This window comes from Pan troglodytes, chromosome 8 (genome assembly GCF_028858775.2).
Source record: "Pan troglodytes isolate AG18354 chromosome 8, NHGRI_mPanTro3-v2.0_pri, whole genome shotgun sequence".
NCBI classification, from domain to species: Eukaryota; Metazoa; Chordata; class Mammalia; order Primates; family Hominidae; genus Pan; species Pan troglodytes.
The window spans coordinates 40,223,039-40,250,995 of NC_072406.2; the positions used below are offsets into that span (position 1 = coordinate 40,223,039).

Consider the following 27,957-nt stretch of genomic DNA (forward strand, 5'->3'; position numbering starts at 1 on the left):
GTTTTAAAATACTGCTTTTTCCATATTCTTACTCTTTCAAGCATGAGATTCCTTAGCAGGTATTCAAGGGAGAACACAGAATGCCAAGGACTATGCAAAGCCTGCAAATACCTGGAAAACCAGGTGCAGGCCCTGTTGCAACGTTGGGTGGGGAAGATAAGAAAATAGAAAACTATAATTGGGGGCGATCCGTACCTAGAGTAGAAGGCATCGGGTGCAGGATTCACACCAACAGTGGCAGCCTGTGAAGACCTGTTCCTAGGTGCTGGACAGAAAGTTTCTTCAATATGTAAAACATAGGGCTGTGCTGAAAGAGTGAAAGAGACAGCTCCGAGTGTCAGAATGAGGCTGGAACTCTTGTCAGGAACACACATCATTTGAGCACATGGAAATAATGGAGTATATATCTACATTGCCATCTTTTATTTTTTATTAATTAGCATAAAGCAATAAAGCTAATAAATTTGTATGTATTTTTTAAAGCAAAGGCTCAGCAAAAGAAATCCATAGAGGACAAACACACAGGAAAACTTGAAAAACCAAGACCATCTGTTTCACATGGAAGAGCACAATTACTTCAGTATGTTTCTGGTCAGCAAGACGAGTTCGCTAAAGCCACCCTCACGCAGTGGGCTACTGAGCATGCAAATTAATGGCATTCTTCCTATTAGGGTCCCCAGATGTTTACACTGATGGTTACTAGGAATGTTAGTAAAAGTGGTCACACTGGATTTCTTTAAATACTTTTTCAAGATATTCTTCTAATGCAGTTACCCAAAATACAGTGCTTTACTAGTGTTAGTTGACTGTGGGAAAAGAAATGTATTTAATGCAAAGAGCAGTGAACTAAGTTTAGGAACACTGGGCTCCTAACTGATGTCTTGCCTCTGAACAATCATGTCCTGGCAAAGTTATGTCATCTTTCTGAGCCTCCCTTTGCTGATCACAAAAGACTGCTGATTTTGAAGTGGTGTATGTTACTGCTAATGAAAACAATTAAAAATTAAATATGAGGCCAACTAGTAAACTTCTTACTTGATTTCCACTTTGACAAAAAAAGTGACATGTCTGGAAGATAAGGGTTAGCCACTCTTATTAGCTTCGGAGTGGTGGATATTAGCGCTTTTGTTATAAGCTCACAGGTCCCTGAGGCTGCGTTCATTGTTTTTCAGTTTTTTTTTCTCTCTAAGTTGTTCAGATTGAGCCAAGTCTGTTGTTCTGTCTTCAAGTTCATTTATTTTTTCTTCTGTCCTATTCTACTAATTCCATTCAGTGAGTTTTTTTTTTTTAATTTTTATTTATTTATTTTTTTAATTTATTTTTTTATTGATAATTCTTGGGTGTTTCTCACAGAGGGGGATTTGGCAGGGTCATGGGACAATAGTGGAGGGAAGGTCAGCAGATAAACAAGTGAACAAAGGTCTCTGGTTTTCCTAGGCAGAGGACCCTGCGGCCTTCCGCAGTGTTTGTGTCCCTGGTTACTTGAGATTAGGGAGTGGTGATGACTCTTAACGAGCATGCTGCCTTCAAGCATCTGTTTAACAAAGCACATCTTGCACCGCCCTTAATCCATTTAACCCTGAGTGGACACAGCACATGTTTCAGAGAGCACAGGGTTGGGGGTAAGGTCACAGATCAACAGGATCCCAAGGCAGAAGAATTTTTCTTAGTACAGAACAAAATGAAAAGTCTCCTATGTCTACTTCTTTCTACACAGACACGGCAACCATCCAATTTCTCAATCTTTTCCCCACCTTTCCCGCCTTTTTATTCCACAAAGCCACCATTGTCATCCTGGCCCGTTCTCAATGAACTGTTGGGCACACCTCCTAGACGGGGTGGTGGCCGGACAGAGGGGCTCCTCACTTCCCAGTAGGGGCGGCCGGGCAGAGGCGCCCCTCACCTCCCGGACGGGGCGGCTGGCCGGGCAGGGGGCTGACCCCCCCCACCTCCCTCCTGGACGGCGCGGCTGGCCGGGCAGAGGGGCTTTTCACTTCCCAGTAGGGGAGGCCGGGCAGAGGCGCCCCTCACCTCCCGGACAGGACGGCTGGCCGGGTGGGGGGCTGACCCCCCCACCTCCCTCCCGGATGGGGTGGCTGGCCGGGCGGGGGGCTGACCCCCCCACCTCCCTCCCGGATGGGGTGGCTGGCTGGGCAGAGGAGCTCCTCACTTCCCAGTAGGGGCGGCCGGGCAGAGGCACCCCTCACCTCCCGGATGGGGCGGCTGGCCAGGCGGGGGGCTGACCCCCCCACCTCCCTCCCGGATGGGGTGGCTGGCCGGGTGGGGGGCTGACCCCCCCCACCTCCCTCCCGGACGGGGTGGCTGGCCGGGCAGAGGGGCTCCTCACTTCCCAGTAGGGGCGGCCGGGCAGAGGCGCCCCTCACCTCCCAGACGGGGCGGCTGGCCGGGCGGGGGGCTGACCCCCCCACCTCCCTCCCGGACGGGGCGGCTGGCCGGGCGGGGGGGCTGACCCCCCCACCTCCCTCCCGGATGTGGTGGCTGGCTGGGCAGAGGGGCTCCTCTCTACCCAGTAGGGGTGGCCGGGCAGAGGTGCCCCTCACCTCCCGGATGGGGCGGCTGGCCGGGCGGGGGGCTGACCCCCCCCACCTCCCTCCCGGACGGGGCGGGGGGCTGACCCCCCCACCTCCCTCCCGGACGGGGCGGCTGGCCGGGCGGGGGGGCTGACCACCCCACCTCCCTCCTGGACGGGGTGGCTGGCCGGGCAGAGGGGCTCCTCACTACCCAGTAGGGGCGGCCGGGCAGAGGTGCCCCTCACCTCCCGGATGGGGCGGCTGGCCAGGCGGGGGGCTGTCCCCCCCCACCTCCCTCCCGGACGGGGCGGCTGGCCCCCCCACCTCCCTCCTGGACGGGGTGGCTGCCGGGCGGAGACGCTCCTCACTTCCCAGATGGGGTGGCTGCTGGGCGGAGAGGCTCCTCACTTCTCAGACGGGGCGGCTGCCGGGCGGAGGGGCTCCTCACTTCTCAGACGGGGCGGCTGCCGGGCGGAGGGGCTCCTCACTTCTCAGACGGGGTGGTTGCCAGGCAGAGGGTCTCCTCACTTCTCAGACGGGGCAGCCGGGCAGAGACGCTCCTCACCTCCCAGACGGGGTCGCGGCCGGGCAGAGGCGCTCCCCACATCTCAGACGATGGGCGGCCAGGCAGAGACGCTCCTCACTTCCTAGATGTGATGGCGGCCGGGAAGAGGCGCTCCTCACTTCCTAGATGGGATGGCGGCCGGGCGGAGACACTCCTCACTTTCCAGACTGGGTAGCCAGGCAGAGGGGCGGCTCCTCACATCCCAGACGATGGGCGGCCAGGCAGAGACACTCCTCACTTCCCAGACGGGGTGGCGGCCGGGCAGAGGTGGCAATCTCGGCACTTTGGGAGGCCAAGGCAGGCGGCTGGGAGGTGGAGGTTGTAGCGAGCCGGGATCACGCCACTGCACTCCAGCCTGGGCACCATTGAGCACTGAGTGAACGAGACTCCGTCTGCAATCCTGGCACCTCGGGAGGCCGAGGCTGGCAGATCACTCGTGGTTAGGGGCTGGAGACCGGCCCGGCCAAAACAGCGAAACCCCGTCTCCACCAAAACCAGTCAGGCGTGGCGGCGCGTGCCTCTCGGCAGGCTGAGGCAGGAGAATCAGGCAGGGAGGTTGCAGTGAGCCGAGATGGCAGCAGTACAGTCCAGCTTCGGGTCCGCATGAGAGGGAGACCGTGGAAAGAAAGGGAGAGGGAGAGGGACATTCAGTGAGTTTTTAATTTCACTTATTATAATTTTTAGTTCCAAAATTTTCCATTTGGTTTTTCTTTTCTGTCTTCAATTTCTTTGCTGAGACTTTCTATTTTTTTATTTGTTTCAAGCATGTTCATATAGCTTGTTGAAATATTGTTATGATGATGGCTTTCATATCTTTGTCAGATAATTCATACTTCTTCATCACCTTGATATTGGCATTTTAAAATTGTCTTTTCTCATTTAAGATGAGATCTTCCCCATTCTTGGTATGACAAATAATTTTCAGTTGAAATGTAGACATTTTGGTTATTATGAGACCCTGGATTTAAGTCTTTTATTTATTTAGTTAAGATAGAGTCTTTCTCTGTCACCAGGCTGGAGTGCAGTGGTGCAATCTCGATTCACTGCAACCTCTGCCTCCTGGGTTCAAGCAATTCTCCTGCCTCAGCCTCCCGAGTAGCTGGGATTACAGGTGTGCCCTGCCACACCTGGCTAATTTTTGTATTTTTATTAGATACAGGATTTTGCCATATTGGCCAGGCTGGTCTTGAACTCCTGACCTCAAGTGATCTGCCTGCCTCGGCCTCAAAGTGCTGGGATTACAGATGCGAGCCACTGCACCCGGCCTAAGTCTTATATTTTAGAAGGTCTTCTCTGCCACCATATTTAGGATGAGGTATGTGTTGCTTCCCCAGGCTGGTGAGGAATTGAAATAGCAGGTTTTCCCATAGGCCTTCACTGATGCCTGGGGGGTCAGGCAAGGGAGTCCTCATTATTTCTGGAGGGTAGTGGGAGTTCATGCTCCACCTATGCCTCTGCTGATACCAGCCGGACAGTGTGACGGGGGAGTCCTTGGTTACTTCGTCAGTGGGCTCTACTGATATCACAGTTCGGATAAGTGACTTCATTTTTGCCACGATGTAGTGAGCATCTGACTCTCTGTCAGGACTTCTCTGAGGCCACCCCAGCAGGTGGGTTGCAGCGCCTTCTTACAGTCTGATAAAGGTAGAGCCCTAGGCTCTTCACTTGGCCTTTGCTGTAAGAGGTAGACTTGGGCCACGCTGTTATGTGTGGTCTTGATTGACATAGATCATTTGTTGTCTAAACATTTTCTGTCTTATTAGGCTTTCGTTTTCTGGCCCTTTGAATTAGACAGAGCAGGACTTTCTTAGGTCCTTTTTTTGCCTGCACTCCTCGGAGTTTCTGCTTTGCTGGCTTTTCCAGTACCCAGTCTAGGAAGAATGAGACAAAAAGAAAACCCAGGGAATGCACGCTGTGTTGAGCCACAGGTCTTCAGATCCCTAGGTAGTCCCCTTTTTTTGCTCTACCTTTCAGAGTCACCTTATGTTTGTTTTATATACAATATCCAGATTTTTAGTTGTGCTTGGTGGGAGAAATAGGGAAAAGTATATCTACTTTATCTTTCCTGAAATAGATATTGGGCCAAAAGTATTTCAATTTTTAGTGAGTTAGAGAGCTTCAGGGTAGTAGATAAGGTAAAGTTGTAACATATCTAAGCAACAGCTATTACTCAATGATAAAAATGAAACTTCTCTGTGTCTAATCTTGCCTAAGTGGATAGAATTCTGTGGTAGAGAAGTATTTCTTAAGGTGGAGTTTGTAGATCAATTCAATGTTGACATTTGCTTCTTTTTAACTCCTGAATATGTAGTTGCCATGGAACAGGATTGGAAAGAATCATATCAAATAGGAAAAGCATTTTAAAGTTAGCTATCAAAGGATTCATCAATTGGAAAAAAAAAGCTTTTCTTTGGGGTGCTGCTTTTTAAAATGGGATTGTGGAGTGATTGGGTAGACCTAATTCACTCTGCCCTCAACTCCAGGAGCTTGTTAGACTAAGGGAAGGTAAATTTAGGCTTTCCCCAAAGAATTTAGGCTTATTCTACTATATGCTTCAATCTGGAATCTTTGAGTTAAGTTTAAGTCACTTCTTGAATAAGGCCTGATATACTGGAAACTTCACTCAGGTGGCTCATTAAATGGGAACAGATGCTTGAATTCAGGCTTTCCCTCTTCCAGGGTCCAGAGAGCATAATCATAGTGTTTTACACACAAATTGGCTTTTGGAAGCGCAGAAATTGGGGGCTCTCTGTGCCAAAAAAACTGTAAGAAATTAAGAAAATCATGGAACCTTACAAATTAATAAAATTTAAAAATTGCCCATCCTCTTTCTATGCTCCGAAATGGAATAGACTAGAAAAGACTTTTATGGATGAGAACCCACTGGGAGTTGGAGAGAGGAGAGGAGGGAGAGAAACAAAGAAAATGAGAATGAATTGATATGAGCATGAAGGCTTAAATGGACTAGTCCTTGCCCATGAGCTTAATGTTGAGTTAGAAACTTCTAGAGCGATGAGGAATAAAGTGTACTTTCTCATAAGTCTTTTTATAATTAGACCACAATGATCATGATTCCACTAATTCTATTTTTGTAAATCCAAGTTAAACATCTGCAGATGGCCCGTTTTCAGCCCTGGTTGATTTCACTCCAGGTTTGCACTGTGTCAATAACCTTTTTATGGATTACTGGGGACCCAGATATGTTTTCTAAAGATTAATGGGAGCCCAGAATGAATACACTACTCCAGGGGGTGGCTGGCAGGGTCCTTGGGTTCCTCTTTCCCACAGACACCACTCTAAATGCAAACTCAAATGAGTCCTGTCTCCTCCTGGACTCTCCTCCGTATCTTGCTCTGCAATAGCCCAAATGAATCATTCTTCCACTTTGCTCTCTCTTCTACATTTTTTTCCTTGCCCCCACCTCATACTACAAGGAAATGAATTTTCTTATATCCTAACCCTATGCACCAAAGCCTCCACTCTCTCCTTTCTTGCATTTATTGAAACTTTTCCATGACAGCAGCGATTCTCCTTCAGATCTTCTTTTCCCTAGGCTCTGTGTAACCACAGGGCATGGGGGACCGTAGGCAGAAATCTCCTCTTTATTGCTTCAAACTACCTTACTCTTCAGATTAGATCTCCTTTTCTATGAGGCTGATGTAACCCTCTGTCTCTCCTGGTTGCTGTTTTCTATGGACCCATTGTCACTGACGATTTTGACATTGACTCACTATCACTTTCATCCTATGTCCCATCATCATCTTGAAAAACCTGAAACCCCAGGAGGAAAACCAGTACCAAATCTTGGCCTGCGCACTCCCTGGTTTCAGTCTCACTGACTGTTGCCTCCTCTCCATCAAGCTGCGGCTACTGCCACCTCCTGGAATTATCACCAGAAGTACCCTTCTTCCAAAATCTTAACCTAGACTGAATTTTGTTCATTCACTTATTCATACCTGCTTTAATTTATTAATTCTTGTAGCAATTATTTACTGACTGCCTTCCTTGTGCTAGGGGAGACAGTATAAAAAGTATAAAAGACAGAAACGGTCCTTGCCTTCATGGAACTTACTAAGACACTACAAGAAAACACAGAAATAAAAATTTTCTGATGGTGACCAAAGTGGACAAGGTACTGAGCTACAAAATAATGGGAACTTAGATAATTACTCATAGACCACAGATTTGATTCTGTTCTTGCTGAAGATCGAGGTAAACACAAAAACCTAACCAGTTACTTAATTTATGTGGTCCTTAAGATGAAAACAGATCAGATCTTCAAAAACAAAACCACAGCTTTTCCTTGGAGTTTAACAAAGATACTGAAATACAGCATTCTTCAATAGCATTCACTTGATACCTGGCAGCCAGCAGGCCCTCCATGCATGTTTGGTGAATGAATATGCATGATAATACAGAACTATCTAACACGTATTTCATGCTTTTTGTATGCCAGGCACTGTTATAAGCTTTTTACATACTAACTGCTGTTATCATCCCCAATTTGCAGGTGAGGAAACTGAGGCACGCACAAGTTAAATGACTACCCCAGCTCCTCTGGGAACCAAGATGAAACAGCTCTCATTACAAGTACTTATTTTAACACAGCCACTTTACTAACCATGGAGCTTTGTTCAAATTGTTATTATTACAGAATCTTGCTCTGTCATCCAGGCTGGAGTGCGGTAGCACAATTTTGCCTCACTGCAACCTCTGCCTCCCAGGTTCAAGTGATTTTCCTACCTCAGCCTCCTGAGTAACTGGGACAAGACGCACATGCCACCACACCCAGCTAATTTTTGTATTTTTAGTAGAGACAGGGTTTCACCATGTTGGCTAGGCTGGTCTCAAACTCCCAACCTCAAGAAATCCACTCACCTCGGCATCCCAAAGTGCTGGGATTACAGGTGTGAGCCCACCACACCCGGCCCAAATTATTTTTAACTCATTGTCTCTATAATGAGAGTAATAACAACCTCATAGATTGTTGAGTGAATTAAAATGAGACATTTAACCCACAGTCTATTGTCCTGAACTCTCGTGGCCAAATGCATGCGGTTCTGAAAAACTCACTTTAAAAAAGGGTAATTAAATTCATATAATATATATTATATGATAACCTCTATTGGAGTGTGAGCCAATACCCTATAATCAAAAAACATGAGCATTTCTGTAGTGAAACATGAATATTCACACTGAATGAGAGGAATAAAGACCATAAATAGTCTAGTATCAATTCATATAAGTCTTTAGCAACAAGTTAAGTCCAGTAGGGAAAAAAATCAGTTTTCAGAGATTTTTCGATTTCAGAATTAGAGGAAAAGTATTGTGGACTTGTGTGATCTATAATGGTCATTGACTTTGTGACTTTGATATTTAAGGACACCTTAATATGTGATTGGCAAGAGTCATATTTTAAGTAATTTTGGATCCTTCAAAGTGAATGGTTTTTTTTCTCCTCTTAATTTCTCTGAGGTTTCCTTGCTTGTAGAATGGGGATAATAGAGCCTGCTTTGCAAAGTGGTTGTGAGGTTTAGAAATAATAAATATAAAGTGCCTGGGACAGGCCGGGCGCAGTGGCTCATACCTGTAATACCAGCACTTTGGGAGGCCGAGATGGGAGGATCACGAGGTCAAGGGTTTGAGACCAGCCTGGCCAACATGGTGAAAACCCCGTCACTACTAAAAATACAAAAATTAGCCAGACATGGTGGCGCGTGCCTGTAAGACCAGCTACTCAGGAGGCTGAGGCAGGAGAATCACTTGAACCCGGGTGGCAGAGGTTGCAGTGAGCCAAGATCGTGCCAGTGCACTCCAGCCAGGGCGACAGACTCCATCTCACAAAAAAAAAAAAAAAAAAAAAAAAGTACACAGGGCAAAATAGACCAACCTAGACAAAACTGGTGGCTGCTGTTGGTATTATTTAATATTAAAAATAGCTAGAAGATTTAAAAGTTTGCTTCTGTCCTGTGAGATGAGGAATATGTGGGAAACAATATCAGGATAAATATCCTGGGTTCAGCACCTCTCCACATGTGAGTGATGGAATGAGTAGTTCCTGAGACATCATTGTGGATTTGGTGACCCAATGGCAGTAACCTGGCATCCGGCGGTGGGAGGTGGAGACAAGCTGGTGTGATGAGTGTGCATGTGCATGAGGGACCTCTGCAGGGACATAGGGCATATATTGGATTCCAGAAGGCTCTTGTAATACTGTTGTCCATGCATCAAACCATAGAATGTGGCGTTCTTCTGTGGAACTCAACACTTTGCATGGTAATGTCTCTCAGAGTTGGTGGTTAACTCTTTGGTCCTGAACCTGATTATGTTTATGTTATTGCTGTTCTTTGGCACCTTGTGCCCTTGCAAGTACTTCAGTGTAGACATTATGGAGGGATGTGCTGAATATTGACTCTCTTTGGTAAAAGAGACTCTTTCACTTTAGGGCCTTGTGGCACTGCCCAGTTGAACTTACGGGAATAATAGAAATAGTCAATATCTGAGCTGTCCAGTATGGTAACCAGGAGACACGTGGGCCATTGAGCACTTGAAATGTGGCTAGTGTGATTGGAGAACTGGATTTTTAATTTTCTTTAATTTTAGTTAAATTAATAAGTTCAAATATCTGTAACTATAGACGACCACATGCAATGAGTGGCAGTCTTATTGAAAAGCGCAGCCTTAGGACATTCACTGAATACCCTTATTTATTTCTCACTGTTTGCTTTATTATGATTATTGCACCCAGAGCAATTGCACCTGCAATAGAGACAGGTTTATTCACCTCACGCAGTTCCTTTTTATTTTATTTTATTTTATTTTTGAGACAGAGTCTTGCTCTGTCTTCCAGGCTGGAGTGCAGTGGTATGATAATGTAATAATGGTTTACTGCAGCTCAAACTCCTGGGCTCAAGTGATCCTCCTGCGTCAAGCCTCCTGAGTAGCTGGCATTACAGGCATGCACCACCATGTCTGGCTAATTAAAATTTGTTTTTGTAGAGACAGAGTCTTGCTATGTTGTCCAGGCTAGCATTGAACTCTTGGCCTCAAGTGATCCTCCCACCTCAGCGTCCCAAAGCACTGAGATTATAGGCATGAACCACTGCACCTGGCCTCATGTAGATCTTAACAGAGATCTACTAGAACTCAGAAGGTGTTGGTATCTGATCCATTGCTTGTGCCCATGTTGCCAAAATATGATTATAAGCATCTCCACACTATAGCTTACATGTGTATGTGTGTTGTTACTGTTCTTAGGAAGAGTGCTGAAAAGATTGAGGAAACTGTTAGTGATAGCTCCTCAGAAAGTGAGGAAGATGAAGAACCACCTGACCATCGTCAGGAAGCAAGTGCAGATTTGCCATCAGAATATTGGCAAATTCAGAAGCTGGTGAAATATTTAAAGGTAAGAAAGGCCTGTGGTAGTATGTTTGCAATGTTCATTTAAAATACTTTCCCAAGGATGTATGTGCTGCTTCCAAGTTTACTTTACATTTCTTTCAAATAAGAGTAGTAAGCATTCCTGTTGTTTTATCTGTGTGTGTGCAGGGGAAGGTCTTATTACCCTGAGGATGCAAGATTCATGCTCATGGAGCAACCAGGCTGCCTGGTACCAACCCTCTCTCCTGGCTGGGGAGTGCGCATGGTAAACAGCTGACACTGAGACTTGCTGCCATTTTATGATTTGTAGTATGGTGTGGAAGAAATAACATGGATTTTTAAAGTGGACTTCGGTTAAACTCCAGGCTGTTTGACTTACTAGCAACGTAGCTGTTGAAACGTTACAGTTTTGAGCCCTAATTTTCTCAACCCTTGGAATAAAATTAATATACCTGTACTACAGGACTATTATAAAGTTTAAGAAAACACACTTGAAACATACAGCGTGGTTTCTGAGACATTGTGGGTGTTTATAATGTGGATTGGTTCATTTTCATTTCTCTCAAGTCAGATAGCATATACGAGAATATTTTACATAATAATTGGCCACGTAATGTATTTAAGTACTTGAATTTGCAGGAGGGCAAGGGGAATGGCTCACCAAAACCCAGATTAATATTCATTTCTGACGTCAGATAGCAAGTATTGATGATATCTAGGCCTTGTGTAAAGCCGACGTCCAGAGTATTTGTGAAAAAGCATTTGACTCAACTCATGTTTTCTTTCCGCTTTTCTATGTCTTTGGTCAAATCAGCCAAGGGCATTTGCCAGTGGCTTTGCTTGATTCAATCATTGCAGTGTAAACATTTATCAAAATATCACATTTTACTCCACAAAAATACACAAGTATTCTTTGTCAATTAAAAGTAATTTGTATTTTGGCTGGGCGTGGTGGCTCACGCCTGTAATCCCAGCACTTAGGGAGGCCGAGGTGGGTGGATCATCTGAGGTCAGGAGATCAAGACTAGCCTGGCCAACATGGTGAAACCCTGTCTCTACTAAAAATACAAAAAAATTAGCCGAGTGTGGTGGTGGACGCCTGTAATCCCAGCTACTTGGGAGGCTGAGGCAGGAGAATCTCTTGAACCCAGGAGGCGGAGGTTGCAGTGAGCCAAGATCGCACCATTGCACTCCAGCCTGGGTGACAAGAGCAAAACTCCATCTCAAAAAGTAAAATAAATAAAATTTTGTATTTCAGAAAGGACATGAGCTTATACAAAACAAGCCCAATGCTCAACTTGGAGATCCTTTTGGCAGGCTCTTAATGATTTTACCAACATCAATGCAAAATGAAAAGTATTGTTTTTTAGTCTGGACTATTTGTCATGAAACAAACCTCTAGACTACTGGAGAGAACAGTTAATATTTTGTGAGTTTTAAAATTTCATGTTAAGCATGATACTTCATAAATATTAAATATTTTTATGGCATCTGTCAATTTTTAAAATGGTTTTTATTTGGCATTTATTTTGTGTTAATGTTTCCCTCATTTAGTGTTTTGTATTATGAAATTCCTATATCAGGTGCACATTGTTTTTACATGTTGTTGCAGTATATAATTATGTCACATATTCTGGCTCATAATAATAATAAATCATGCATTTATTACATAAGTTTTTTTTACGGAAAACCTCTGAAATTTTTAGCATAACTCTACCACAAAAAATGATTCACTGTTTATTATGATAGAAATGATTCACTATTATTACAGGCGTTCATTATTATTTAAAGACATGTAAATGAAATGTTAGGAAAAATACAGAATAATATAATTTTGGGAACTCATGAAAATTCCTAGGAATTTTGATTGTATATTCCTGAATCTTGAAGATTAACCTGTCGGGAATTTGGAAACACTAGCATGGAGCACAGGCTAGATTCAGGCCACACGCTTCTGCACTCCCCTTTGGCAGGAGTATTTGTGCACAAACCACATAGTTCAACACAGAGGTCCTGCCTGGCACACATGGCGACCATGTCCAGCCTTGGGACATTTAGGACACCCTTGCAACAGTGCCTCTGCATCTTTACTGAACCCCAGGGCCTCCTGTAATTACCTCTCCTGGACTTCTAAAAAGCATGTCATCTGGGGAAAAAAAAACAAAACTGGCAGTGGAGAACTTTGCCAACACCACTCTCTCTCTGAGGCGGGCAGCTCTAGACAGGATGACTGAGGCTTAGACATGGTCCGCCCTTCTTCCTCTCCTTTCCTCTCCTCCCCTCTCCTCCCCTCTCCTCCCCTCTCCTCCCCTCTCCTCCCCTCTCCTCCCCTCTCCTCCCCTCTCCTCTCCTCTCCTCTCCTCCCCTCCCCTCCCCTCTTTCCTTTTCTCTTTCCTAGGCTGATCTTGAACTCCTGGCCTCAAGCAGTCTTCCCACCTTGGCTCCCAAAGTGCTGGGATTGCAGGCATGAGCCTCTACACCCGTCCAAGACATAGCCTTTCAGAAGATGAATTAAGAGAGGCCTGAGTTTTTCCCAGGAGTCCTGGTCCATTATCTTTATTTCATTAGCAAAAGGAAACAGAGTCAACATGGCAGAAGCAAAAGATGGGCTAGGAAGCAGAATACCAGAGTAATTAGAAGCACGATCTTTGACGTTGGAAAGACCAGTTGAGTTGAAATTCTGCCACTTACTCAATGGCCTTGGATGAGTTGACTAACCCCTCTAAGCTTCAGTTTCCTCATTGGTGAAGGTGGAAAAATAAAAGTTCTTTTATATTAGGATTATTAAGAATGTTAAATGAAATACAACACATGTAAAGTGCTTAGCACAAAGTAGTAACTGTTGGCAATAATAATCATTTCTATTGCTTATTATTATTGTAGCAAATGTGTGGCATGGAGACTTAACTGACTCGTGCAGGTGGCCTTCAACTTTTACTTTCAGTTCTCTAGCAACCAATAAAAGGGGGGAAATAGAGTGAATTAATACAGGGAGGGAAAGTCTCTCAACGTCTTAAAATAAAAACAAACCAGTTGCCAGTGAGTATAACTGATCCTGGTGCTAAGAGCAGGAAGAATTTTCTCCCTTAGGATTTAATGGGGCAGGCACAGAGTGAGAGAGTGAACAGCCGCAATAATACCCTCCCAGTGAACATGGCAAAGAGAGTTTCTCATAATAGCCTAATTACTGGATAACTGTCTTGAGTTTTTCAACTATTTAGGATAAGTCCAGGTAGCATTAGGCCAAAAAGAGATGCACTATTTCTGTCCCAGTACAGCTAAAAAAAACATTTATTGATGAAGTGCTACTTAAATTTGCACGAGTTATTCATCAATAAATCGTGCAAATGTGATACTCTTGGCCAGACAGTAAATTGCTTGGAATTCTTATAGTTCCCACAGGTAAATATTCTTCACGTAGCCAATAAAAGGGAAAAGTATATCTATAAATGATTTCAAGGTTTTTGACACAGATAAATATTTTATATGGAGACATAAAATGATACTAAAAGTCTATGAAATGCAAAGTTGAATGTCTCTAGGCAATCTCAAAATAAATACACTTAACATTTTAATTTATGAAATTATGATTTAAATGTAGATTTAAGCTAGCAGAGAAATGTTCATGTTGACCTGACTTTCTATTTACCATTTTCTAAGTAATGTCTGTGATTGTTGGGGGAAAAAAAGAGATTTAATGAGCTCACTAATACCCAAACAGGTCAATGAACTATAGCTTATTATTTGTCCAGAGCTATGAGCTCATATCTTGGCACATCAAAATAGTTTGTATTTAATTATTTGGTTTGACATATGTTAATTTCAACCTGCAAGTTTTATATATGTATATATTCTTTGCATCTGGGTTTTTTGAACACAATTTAATTTTTAAATTAATGAATGTATCACATTTTTACTCACCAACCTTCCAGCTTCTTCTCTCCCCCATAGCTGATGATGCTGTACCCTAATTCTAAAGGAAGCAAGGAACCCCCTTTTCAGCTACCTTACTGATAAGCACTCATGTTCTGCCTTCTGCCATCCTGATGGTTCAGGTTGTCTGTCTTACTACCTACTTCTTGAGTAGAGAGATCACATTAAATTTATTGCTGTATCTCGCAGGGCATCTTGCTAATGTGCATAGGCTCGCCTCCCTAACTCTGCCCCGATGGTGCGAAGGGGAGAGGGCGAGGTTCCTTAGTGGCAGGGCTTTGCTGTTCTTCACTCTCAGCCCCCTGAAAGCAGTTCTTCCTGTCTCTGAGCCCGTCTTTCCTTCTGCTGTTGACTTCTTTCCTACTTTTTTTGCATCCCTCTCTCTTCCTTTTCCTGCCGTCTTTCTTGTAGACATACTAGTTGATTGCTGTATTTGCTGACTTTATATGGATATTATTTTCTCCCTTGGCCAAGATTGTTTTAAAATCTTGCAAGGAAAATGTCTTGCTTTTGATCACTTCCAGCGATTAAAGGAGATGGTTTGTTAATGTCTCTATGCTCCATACTAAATCTATGAGTCTCTCTAAAACTTCAGTGAAATCGTGCTCATTTCTAAATAAGGTATGTGGAGAGCCCCTTTGTGAAATACGAGAAGGGATGTAGGATATTTTCTTTGTTTGGAAATGTGGAAATAAATATTAGTTACAAGTACTATATGTTATAAATTCATGCAAATGGGTATTCTGCAGTAGAGTGGGGTAAAATGTTGAAAGGTCATAATTATAAGTAGGTTTGCATTTTATACACGTTATAATGAAAAAGAATTTCTGGACCCAAAGTCAAAAACATGTTGAAATCCATTTCATGTAATCCCAGCACTTTGGGAGGCCAAGGCGGGCAGATCACGAGGTCAGGAGATTGAGACCATCCAGACCATGGTGAAACCCCGTCTCTACTAAAATACAAAAAATTAACTGGGAATGGTGGCATGCACCTGTAGTCCCAGCTACTTGGGAGGCTGAGGAAGGGGAATCTCTTCAACCAGGAGGCAGAGGTTGCAGTGAGCCGAGATGGTGCCACGTCCCTCCAGCCTGGGCGACACAGCAAGACTCCGTCTCAAAAACAAACAAACAAAAACAAAAAAGAAATCCATTTCAATGTGGATTGAAGGTAGAGTGGATATAGTATTTAACACTTACAGGATCAGTGTAAATCCAAGAAGAAACTGAGAAGACTAGAATAATGCCAAGAACATGGTTGGTTGTCAGCTTTTTGGTAGTTTAGAGGCATTTCAGAGGCTGGGCCTAGAATTATGCTTTCTTTCCCTTGAAGATATTTCCTAGAGCTGTCACTAGAGGGTAAGATGCCCGTATTATCCAGGCAGCAGCTCTAGGCTCACGAAGGGTTACATTGGCAAGCACAGTTGGATATCTGCCCATACTCTGAAATGCTTCATCCAGCCTGTCTTATTCCTGAGTACTTGCTGCAATGATGGAGGCCTCTAGGGCTCATTCCCAGGGCCATTTCTCCACGTGTACCTTCTCCCTGTGGGATGCCAGCTTCTGTACCTGGGATTTTGATCAGAGTCCAGGTGGGAGAGTGGGGAAAGGGATGATGAAAGCATTGATTTGGAAAGATGAATCCAGCAGCAGGTGGTGTGCCAAGTGAATCTAATAGGAAGGGATGAGAAAACAGTGACAATGGGGTTACACTGGTAGAAAGGATGGCCATTACCACACATTCATCCTCGCCCCGACCCACGATGGGTTGGTGAGGGATAGCATAAGCCTAATTTGTTTGTCCTATATCATCAAATTCATCAAACACTGGAGTTGATTTCACCTTTCACATGAGCCACATTGCTTGCCATGCTTCTGCTCTGTAACCATAAATTGAGGATTTTCAGGCCACCAGATGCCTGGTGGATCCCAGCTTAGCAGTGGTCAATACTCTATTCCTGAGTGGCATCTAAAAGACATTCACATCAGAAATGCCACCGGGCTGCCAACTTCAGAAGGGACTCCCAGAGCTCTCTCCCTGGTAGGTTTTGGGTTTCTTCTCTGGAGGTGGATTCTTGGCAAGGACATTTTTCAGACTTGAAAACCTTTGTTAAAGACTGCATTTGTGGGGCTCAGTTCCTTAATGATCTTACGTAAACTGATTAAACACACACACACACACACATAAACACATACACATACACACACACACACACACCCACACCCCTGGGGTTAAAGCGTGCTTTCGAGTGGTAATTGGAAGTTGTGTGAGTTTTTGTTGTAGGAATTTGATGTACTTTGCAATCAATTACAGTTAATTCAATTCCTTTCCCATTACTTGAGTTTTGGGTATGGAGTGGCAGGTAGTTTGATTCTTGTTTCATTGGTGGAAAAGCTGAGAAATTCTTTGCTCCAGGCCACACAGGAGGCAGCTGCAGGCTGGGACTGAGTCCAGGCTTCTATCTTTATTGCCCATTGCCTGGTTGTTCGGTTCCACTCTCAAGAAATTCAGGACCCAGGAGGCCTGCAGAACTTGCTGTTGTATCTTCCTGTCTTTCTCTTGTTTGGATTTCTTCATTTGAGTGAGAGTCAACAGGGAGCCCTTCCCATAAAGGAACTCAGTATTCATGTTTGGAAGGCCATATTAGATGGTGCTCTTCTGCTGTCTTTACTTAAAAAAAAAATAGAAAAGAACGTGATGGCACAGAGTTATTCTTGTTAAAAAGAGTATTTCAAAAGTGGAAAACGATGGTCCCTGTTCATCCACTCAAATCAACTCCAGTAGTTAGAAAGGCAAATGAATACCATGTTCCTGAGAAACATTCTTTAAGTTAGTACATGTGTTGCTACATTGATGTGGGTTGAGCTTTCTTAAAAAAGTCAGTGACAAACGAATAGGACAACTTTTGTGACTATTTTTTTAAAATTGCCTGTTTGAAATCATAAGATATTTAAATTCCATCAGCTAAAAAAAGTCTACTCAGAATCTGCATTTATGTTTTCATAAATATTGTAGTGTAAGAAATGAATGCATTTTAAGTATTTGGATTATTGGCAATGTGTGTTACTTGTATGGTTATATTGCCCACAAAAGAATTTGTCATCTTTTATTTTTGTTATAAAGGAGATTGTGGAAGAAATGGAGAGGCTCATCTCCGTCATTCCCAAAGGGGAATCTGTATTTAAATTCTTGAGCTTTAAGCTTTCCTTGCCTCTTGGCATTCATAAGTAAATATGTGTGGAGAAAAAGCAGAGTAAAGAAAATTAGATCAGTATGATAACACAATGCTACTGACTCATAACAGTTTATATGACCACTAGCTAGCACTATGCTACCACGTCAACTTAACGACTGAAAAATGACAATATTAAAAATCTCAGGGGAGTTCCCTTAAGCTTTAACTCATTCATTCATTCATTCACTCATGTGTTTATTCAAGAACGTGTGCTATGAGCCAGCACAGCTAGAGCATACTGATATGATACACATACCCATCTAGTTATTTATAAGATTTTCGATTGGCATGAACTGTGATATCTAAGGCAGTTTTATGTAGTAGATCTTTTCGGGGAATTTCTTGCCCCATGTTTTTGCAACAACACTTATTTTTGTTCCTTAAAATATGCTTTTCCCCTAAAATTCATTTGAGAAAGCTAAGTAGATTGGAGAAGAGTAGTGGTACTGGCTGGTTCCCAGTTTCTATAATGTGCTAGGCTGCTTTGCTTTCTGTTTTAAAAACGCACACTCATGGCCTGTTACAGAGCCTGCATGCTGAAGAATTTTTAGTATATGAGTTAAGGAGTGAATAAGAGGCGTAAGATTTGGTATAAATGATTTTTCATTTTATATCTCTCTATAGATCTATTGTCATTATTTAAAATTGCATTTTGCAGGAAAAATATTAAACTGCATGTCCCTTTTTGGTCCATTGGCCTTTGAGATTTCTCTTGCAGGGCTGTGGTTCTTCCCAGCTCTTGCTCCCGGGGTGGGTGTGGCTGTCTGCTTGTGGCTGCTGATGTTTCTGTGACACAGGACGTAGCAGAAGCACGTGGTATTCTTCCCATTTCCCTTACTCCCTTCTGTGTTTAAAATCTTTAAATATTATACAAATAGCACACTCATATATGCTTAATATAAAACTTCAAGCCATGCAAAGTGAAAGCCCCTTCCAGATATTTCTCTGTTTATATACATATACATATATCATTTATATACATAAATGAAATCCTACTATTATTCTACATTTTGCTTTTTATATTTAATATTCTGTCTTGGTGATCTTTCATATCTGCCTCACTCCTTTTAATTACTACATAGTATTTCATTAAAGGTATATATCATTAATTTATTGAGCAATTGCCTTATTGATAACATTTAAGTTGTCCCTCAAATCACTTTTTGTTACTACAAACAATACTGCAGCTAATATTTTTACATATTCTTTGGATATGTGCATTATTTCTATAGGATGGATTCTTTGAAATGGAATTGCTTGAGTCAAAGAGAATGCACATTTACATTTTTGATAGCACTAATAGGGAGTTCTATACACATGCCAAGACATATATAAGATTTTTGAGATGGAGCCAAGATGGCTGAATAAGAACAGCTCCAGTCTATGGCTCCCAGCATGAGCAATGCAGAAGACGGGTGATTTCTGCATTTCCAAGTGAGATACTGGGTTCATCTCACTGGGGAGTGCCGGACAGTGGGTGCGGGACAGTGGGTGCAGCGCACCCTGTGTGAGCTGAAGAAGGGCGAGGCATCGCCTCACCCGGGAAGTGCAAGGGGTCAGGGAATTCCCTTTCCTAGTCAAAGAAAGGGGTGACAGACGGCACCTGGAAAATCGGGTCACTCCCACCCTAATACTGCGCTTTTCCAATGGGCTTAACAAATGGCACACCAGGAGATTATATCCCACACATGGCTCGGGGGGTCCTACGCCCACGGAGCCTCGCTCATTGCTAGCACAGCAGTCCGAAATCAAACTGCAAGGTGGTAGCGAGGCTGGGGGAGGGGTGCCCGCCATTGCCGAGGCTTGAGTAGGTAAACAAAGCTGCTGGGAAGCTCGAACTGGGTGGAGCCCACCGCAGCTCAAGGAGGCCTGCCTGCCTCTGTAGGCTCCACCTCCAGGGGCAGGGCACAGACAAAAGGCAGCAGTAACCTCTGCAGATTTAAATGTCCCTGTCTGACAGCTTTGAAGAGAGTAGTGGTTCTCCCAGCACATAGCTTCAGATCTGAGAACAGGCAGACTGCCTCCTCAAGTGGGCCCCTGGCCCCCGAGTAGCCTAACTGGGAGGCACCCCCCAGTAGGGGCGGACTGACACCTCACACGGCCAGGTACTCCTCTGAGACAAAACTTCCAGAGGAATGATCAGGCAGCAGCATTTGCGGTTCACCAATATCCGCTGTTCTGCAGCCACCGCTGCTGATACCCAGGAAAACAGGATCTGGAGTGGATCTCCAGCAAACTCCAACAGACCTGCAGCTGAGGGTCCTGACTGTTAGAAGGAAAACTAACAAACAGAAAGGACATCCACACCAAAAACCCATCTGTACATCACCATCATCAAAGACCAAAGGTAGATAAAATCACAAAGATGTGGAAGAAACAGAGCAGAAAAACTAACTCTCAAAATCAGAGCACCTCTCCTCCTCCAAAGGAACGCAGCTCCTCACCAGCAATGGAACAAAGCTGGACGGAGAATGACTTTGACGAGCTGAGAGAAGAAGGCTTCAGAAGATCAAACTACTCCGAGCTAAAGGAGGAAGTTCGAACCAATGGTAAAGAAGTTAAAAACCTTGAAAAAAAATTAGACAAATGGCTAACTAGAATAACCAATGCAGAGAAGTCCTTAAAGGACCTGATGGAGCTGAAAACCATGGCACGAGAACTACGTGACAAATGCACAAGCCTCAGTAGCCGATGAGAACAACTGGAAGACAGGGTATCAGTGATGGAAGACGAAATGAATGAAATGAAGTGAGAAGAGAAGTTTAGAGAAAAAAGAATAAAAAGGAACGAACAAAGCCTCCAAGAAATATGGGACTATGTGAAAAGACCAAATCTACGTCTGATTGGTGTACCTGAAAGTGACAGGGAGAATGGAACCAAGTTGGAAAACACTCCTCAGGATATTATCCAGGAGAACTTCCCCAATCTAGCAAGGCAGGCCAACATTCAAATTCAGGGAATACAGAGAACGCCACAAAGATACTCCTTGAGAAGAGCAACTCCAAGACACACAATTGTCAGATTCACCAAAGTTGAAGTGAAGGAAAATACGTTAAGGGCAGCCAGAGAGAAAGGTCGGGTTACCCACAAAGGGAAGCCCATCAGACTAACAGCTGATCTCTCGGCAGAAATTCTACAAGCCAGAAGAGAGTGGGGGCCAATAATCAACATTCTTAAAGAAAAGAATTTTCAACCCAGAATTTCATATCCAGAGAAAATAAGCTTCATAAGTGGAGAAGAAATAAAATCCTTTACAGACAAGCAAATGCTGAGAGATTTTGTCACCACCAGGCCTGCCCTAAAAGAGCTCCTGAAGGAAGCGCTAAACATGGAAAGGAACAACTGGTACCAGCCACTGCAAAAACATGCCAAATTGTAAAGACCATCGAAGCTAGGACAAAACTGCATCAACTAACAAGCAAAATAACCAGCCAACATCATAATGACAGGATCAAATTCACACATAACAATAGTAACCTTAAGTGTAAATGGGCTAAATGCTCCAATTAAAAGACAAAGACTGGCAAATTGGATAAAGAGTCAAGACCCATCAGTGTGCTGTATTCAGGAAACCCATCTCATGTGCGGAGACACACATAGGCTCAGAATAAAGTGATGGAGGAAGATCTACCAAGCAAATGGAAAACAAAAAAAGGCAGGGGTTGCAATCCTAGTCTCTGATAAAACAGACTTTAAACCAAGAAAGATCAAAAGAGACAAAGAAGGCCATTACATAATGGTAAAGGGATCAATTCAACAAGAAGAGCTAACTATCCTAAATATATATGCACCCAATACAGGAGCACCCAGATTCATAAAGCAAGTCCTTAGTGACCTACAAAGAGACTTAGACTCCCACACAATAATAATGGGAGACTTTAAGACCCCACTGTCAACATTAGACAGATCAACGAGACAGAAACTTAACAAGGATATCCAGGAATTGAACTCAGCTCTGCACTAAGCAGACCTAATAGACATCTACAGAACTCTCCACCCCACATCAAGAGAATATACATTCTTCTCAGCACCACACCACACCTATTCCAAAACTGACCACATAGTTGGAAGTAAAGTACTCCTCAGCAAATGTAAAAGAACAGAAATTATAACAAACTGTTTCTCAGACCACAGTGCAATCAAACTAGAACTCAGGATTAAGAAATCACTCAAAACCGCTCAACTACATGGAAACTGAACAACCTGCTCCTGAATGACTACTGGGTACATAACGAAATGAAGGCAGAGATAAAGATGTTCTTTGAAAACAATGAGAACAAAGACACAACATACCAGAATCTCTGGGACACATTCAAAGCAGTGTGTAGAGGGAAATCTATAGCACTAAATGCCCACAAGAGAAAGCAGGAAAGATCTAAAATTGACACCCTAACATCACAATTAAAAGAACTAGAGAAGCAAGAGCAAACACTTTCAAAAGCTAGCAGAAGGCAAGAAATAACTAAGATCAGAGCAGAACTGAAGGAAATAGAGACACAAAAAACCCTTCAAAAAATCAATCCAGGAGCTTGTTTTTTGAGGAGATCAACAAAATTGATAGACCACTAGCAAGACTAATGAAGAAAAGAGAGAAGAATCAAATAGAGGCAATAAAAAATGACAAAGGGGATATCACCACCGATCCCACAGAAATACAAACTACCATCAGAGAATGCTATAAACACCTCTACACAAATAAACTGGAAAATCTAGAAGAAATGGATAAATTCCTCGACAACTACACCCTCCCAAGACTAAACCAGGAAGAAGTTGAGTCTCTGAATAGAGCAATAACAGGCTCTGAAATTGAGGCAATAATTAATAGCTTACCAACCAATAAAAGTCCAGGACCAGATGGATTCACAGCCAAATTCTACCAGAGGTACGAGGGAGGAGCTGGTACCATTCCTTCTGAAACTATTCCAATCAATAGAAAAAGAGGGAATCCTCCCTAACTCATTTTATGAGGCCAGCATCATCCTGATACCAAAGCCTGGCAGAGACACAACCAAAAAAGAGAATTTTAGACCAATATTCTTGATGAACATTGATGCAACAATCCTCAATAAAATATTGGCAAACTGAATCCAGCAGCACATCAAAAAGCTTATCCACCATGATCAAGTGGGCTTCATCCCTGGGATGCAAGGCTGGTTCAACATATGCAAATCAATAAACATAATCAAGCATATAAACAGAACCAAAGACAAAAACCACATGATTATTTCAATAGATGCAGAAAAGGCCTTTGACAAAATTCAACAACACTTCATGCTAAAAACTCTCAATAAATTAGGTATTGATGGGACGTATCTCAAAATAATAAGAGTTATCTATGACAAAGCCACAGCCAATATCATACTGAATGGGCAAAAACTGGAAGCATTCCCTTTGAAAACTGGCACAAGACAGGGATGCCCTCTCTCACCACTGCTATTCAACATAGTGTTGGAAGTTCTAGCCAGGGCAATCAGGCAGGAGAAGGAAATAAAGGGCATTCAATTAGGAAAAGAGGAAGTCAAATTGTCCCTGTTTGCAGATGACATGATTGTATATCTAGAAAACCCCATCGTCTCAACCCAAAATCTCCTTAAGCTGATAAGCAACTTCAGCAAAGTGTCAGGATACAAAATCAATGTGCAAAAATCACAAGCATTCTTATACACCAATAACAGATAAACAGCCAAATCATGAGTGAACGCCCATTCACAATTGCTTCAAAGAGAATAAAATACCTAGGAATCCAACTTACAAGGGATGTGAAGCACCTCTTCAAGGAGAACTACAAACCACTGCTCATTGAAATAAAAGAGGATACAAACAAATGGAAGAACATTCCATGCTCATGGGTAGGAGGAATCAATGTTGTGAAAATGGCCATACTGCCCAAGGTAATTTGTAGATTCAATGCCATCCCCATCAAGCTACCATGACTTTCTTCACAGAATTGGAAAAAACTACTTTAAAGGTCATATGGAACCAAAAAAGAAACCACATTGCCAAGTCAATCCTAAGCCAAAAGAACAAAGCTGGAAGTATCATGCTACCTGACTTCAAACTATACTACAAGGCTACAGTAACCAAAACAGCATGGTACTGGTACCAAAACAGAGATATAGACCAATGGAAGAGAACAGAGCCCTCAGAAATAATGCCACATATCTACAACTATCTGATCTTTGACAAACCTGACAAAAACAAGAAATGGGGAAAGGATTCTCTATTTAATAAATGGTGCTGGGAAAACTGGCTAGCCATATGTAGAAAGCTGAAACTGGATCCCTTCCTTACACCTTATACAAAAATTAATTCAAGATGGATTAAAGACTTACATGTTAGACCTAAAACCATAAAAACCCTAGAAGAAAACCTAGGCAATACCATTCAGGACATAGGCATGGGCGAGGACTTCATGTCTAAAACACCAAAAGCAATGGCAACAAAAGACAAAATTGACAAATGGGATCTAATTAAAGAGCTTCTGCACAGCAAAAGAAACCACCATCAGAGTGAACAGGGAACCTACAGAATGGGAGAAAATTTTTGCAACCTACTCATCTGACAAAGGGCTAATATCCGGAATCTACAATGATCTCAAACAAATTTACAAGAAAAAAAAACAACCCCATCAAAAAGTGGGCGAAGGATATGAACAGACACTTCTCAAAAGAAGACATTTATGCAGCCAGCAGACACATGAAAAAACGCTCATCACTGACCATCAGAGAAATGCAAATCAAAACCACAATGAGATACCATCTCACACCAGTTAGAATGGCGATCATTAAAAAGTCAGGAAACAACAGGTGCTGGAGAGGATGTGGAGAAATAGGAACAGTTTTACACTGTTGGTGGGACTCTAAACTAGTTCAACCATTGTGGAAGTCAGTGTGGCGATTCCTCAGGGATCTAGAACTAGAAATACCATGTGACCCAGCCATCCCATTACTGGGTATATACCCAAAGGATTGTAAATCATGCTGCTATAAAGACACATGCTCACATATGTATATTGTGGCACTATTCACAATAGCAAAGACTTGGAACCAACCCAAATGTCCAACAATGATAGACTGGATTAAGAAAATGTGGCACATATACACCATGGAATACTATGCAGCCATAAAAAATGATGAGTTCATGTCCTTTGTAGGGACATGGATGAAGCTGGAAATCATCATTCTCAGCAAACTATAGTAAGGACAAAAAACCAAACACCGCATGTTCTCACTCATAGGTGGGAACTGAACAATGAGAACACATGGACACAGGAAGGGGAACATCACACACCGGGGACTGTTGTGGGGTGGGGGGAGTGGGGAGGGATAGCATTAGGAATGATGAGTTGATGGGTGCAGCACACTAACATGGCACATGTATACATATGTAACAAACCTGCACATTGTGCACATGTACCCTAAAACTTAAAGTATGATAATAATAATAATAGTAATAAAAAGAAGAAGCTGTCAGGATGTCTCCAGAGCTCATCTGAGTGGATAAAATATCCAGTTTGTTTCAAATCATCCTTTTTCATTTGAATCCTCAGGTATTATTTTTGTGTGTGTGTGTGTTGGGGGGGGGGTGTTCCTGAGACCCTTGAAGGCCCCTGATAGGCCAGGGAAATTAAAGTTCCAGTGACTGCAGGGAGTGAGGAGCTGAGTAAGAAGAACTTACATTGCAAGTCACTGTTCTAAGTGATAATGGCAAAAACCATTTAGTCCTCATTTTTACAACCAGAATTTATTACTATCCCATTTTACAGATGAGGATAATGAGGTGAGATTTAACTGTAAATTACTAACATGAAAATACAGTCTTTAAAATTTCTAAAAATAATTTATTTTTGAAATAGCAAACAATATTTTTACCTTTAAAACATATTTACAAATTTAATGTCAGAAAAAGCATTCTAGGAAAACTCAGTAGAATTTAATGTGAAAACATTGTGCAGACCTCTTTATGGCCTAATAATCTTAAAAAGACTTAATACCTGCTCTTGAGCACATTCCAACCTGGGTATACTCAAACTTTTGTTCAAAATGGATTTTAAGAACGTAGATTTTTCCTTGTAGTAAATAAGATTAATTTTGCTAGCCCAGATCAACTCTGGGACTATGTGAAAATGCGAGTGGCTAGTATTCGCATGGATAGACTCAAATTACCCTGAGTTGGCTGGCCTGAACCATGTATGTAACTCACACTTTCTCCTTGCCTGTCCTTTTGCACTGCAGCAGTATCTGAGTTGATCATCTTTTTGGTAAAGGTTTCTGCCGGTTCGTTGGACTTCTCAAGAAGTAGTTGTTCTGACAGCATCCCCTAACATATCCCCCAAGGAGACTCATGTTGGAACCACATAGGCTCAAAGAGCACTTCAAGAAAAAGAAGGCCCGGTCTGGAATGAGAATAGTGGTGGTGTGGGTAACCCAATTTCCTCTCTTCTGAGAAAAAAAGAAATTCAACTGTATGGGTAGAATGTCCTTTCCCAAAGCAATTCCAAGATGTTAGACAAATTTTCGCAGTAAAAAAGATGACTGAACACAGAAATACCATTTAGGACATAAAATGGAGGCCAAGGAGGCTGGGTGCGGTGGCTCACGCCCGTAATCCCAGCACTTCGGGAGGCCAAGGCGGGCGGATCACCAGGTCAGGAGATCGAGACCTCCTGACTAACACAGTGAAACTCCATCTCTACTAAGAATACAAAAAATTAGCCGGGTGTGGTGGCGGGCGCCTGTAGTCCCAGCTACTCGAGAGGCTGAGGCAGGAGAATGGCGTGAACCCGGAAAGCAGAGCTTGCAGTGAGCGGAGATCGCGCCACTGTACTCCAGCCTGGGTGACAGAGCAAGACTCTGTCTCAAAAAAAAAAAAAAAAAAAGGAGGCCAAGGAAAAGAAACCATTTAGTTTATTTTCAGAACCATTATTAATTCCTAAGGGCCCAGTTAAGCAACATTTTTATAACAATACAATTTAAAGGCTATTGCACAATACTACATTCTGGACTGACAGGGGTAGTAAGTGCTTGCTTTTACTGAATGCTTCATACAATAATTTTCTTAAACTTCAGTGCTATGCTATGTATTAGTTTATTTTCAATGTCAAAATCCTTCATTTATGAAGAGTTTTTAATAGAGGTATAATGGTGATAAATCAATATTAATATAAAAAAACATTATGAAAAGGTAATATTCACTGTGTAAATTTGCTATGTGGTTATTTAAAAAATCACTTACATGAAGTCAATTCAATTTGGAAAACGTATCCATTGACTGCTCTCTACTAGGAATAAGCTAAATATTGTAAAAATAAAATAAAATAAAATAAAAACAATTCCTGCCCTCAAGGATACCACTACTGTCTCTGCCCTCAAGGATACCACAACTGTCTCTGAAATCACAGAACTGGGGATGGAGGGGTAGTCACTGGGAACAACGTTCTGTGCTTACAGCGTTAAGTAAATGTGGGACATGAAGCAGATGATATGGGCTTTGATTTTCTCATCTGTGAAACAAGAAAATTAAATTTAATTTAGAAACAGTGAAGGCATTTTCTCAAAAGTTTGTATACTCGTGCTTCTCTTTCTATAATTCACATTGTATTCTAACCTAAATCTTATTAATAAGCAAGAATTCTAATCAGACATTAGTAATCCCCTGATATAAATGTATGTGCACAGCTGGTACCACACTATTACAACATGATGACTTTAGACGGTGCCAAAAGTGCCATTTACATGGAGGCCATGTATGCTCAAAAGGTTTTCAAAAGTTACATTTATTGATGTGTTCACATTACTGTGTTGTTTTGGAAAATAGCCAAGAACACATCTGCTGAATTTTTTTAGACCTTTGGTGTGGAGGTATCTTACTTGTATTCCAACTTAACTACATACCAAGACCTAACAAATCATTTATTAAAACAACACTAAGACATCCAAACCAATAAATTAACAGGTGGTGCCTAAAAATTGAGTTTTTTTGTTTCATTTAATCAGTTAGTTTAAGCAATTTTAGTTTTCCAGATGTGCTAGGTATTGAATCACCTCAGAGAAGAGTTTGAACAAAACAGATATCGTAAAACTTGGTTTTTATTGCTAAACATTGAAAGTCTGAAGATTGGAAATTTGACTTAATATTAACCTCAGATGGAAACAAATTCAAAGCAGAGCCTGGAGACGGGCAGCATCCAGGATGTCATCACCTGCACTTCCAAGGGCTGCTGTGAAATGAGGAAAATCACCTCCTGATCTCAGCACCAGGCCTGAGCATGCGAAGTCCCAGGGATGCCTAGGTTCTGTATTTACCATTTCAAC

General features: G+C 42.5%; 1 protein-coding gene and 1 long non-coding RNA gene across 14 annotated transcripts in view; one reads left to right on the forward strand and one right to left on the reverse strand.

Annotated features, from left to right (window-relative positions):
* LOC450370 (outer dynein arm-docking complex subunit 2) overlaps nt 1-12,146 on the forward strand; it is a 40,770-nt gene extending 28,624 nt beyond the window's left edge. For 7 of the 13 annotated variants that reach the window (XR_010146591.1, XR_010146583.1, XR_010146594.1 and 4 more), the window contains one exon: nt 484-1,017. Coding sequence is in view for 1 of the 13 variants with exons in the window: in XM_063780570.1 (XP_063636640.1) it covers nt 10,354-10,501; nt 10,645-10,665 (169 nt within the window). In the remaining 12 variants the exon portion in view is untranslated. Of the gene's footprint in view, nt 1-483; nt 1,018-10,353; nt 10,502-10,644 lie in introns of those variants that run through there. The other 6 variants (XR_010146589.1, XR_010146586.1, XR_010146584.1 and 3 more) reach the window with 1 other exon arrangement.
* LOC129136263 (uncharacterized) overlaps nt 1-27,957 on the reverse strand; it is a 79,649-nt gene that overhangs the window by 19,852 nt on the left and 31,840 nt on the right. Inside the window, exon 2 of the long non-coding RNA XR_008537747.2 lies at nt 196-307. This is a non-coding gene — a long non-coding RNA (uncharacterized LOC129136263). The remainder of the gene's footprint in view (nt 1-195; nt 308-27,957) is intronic.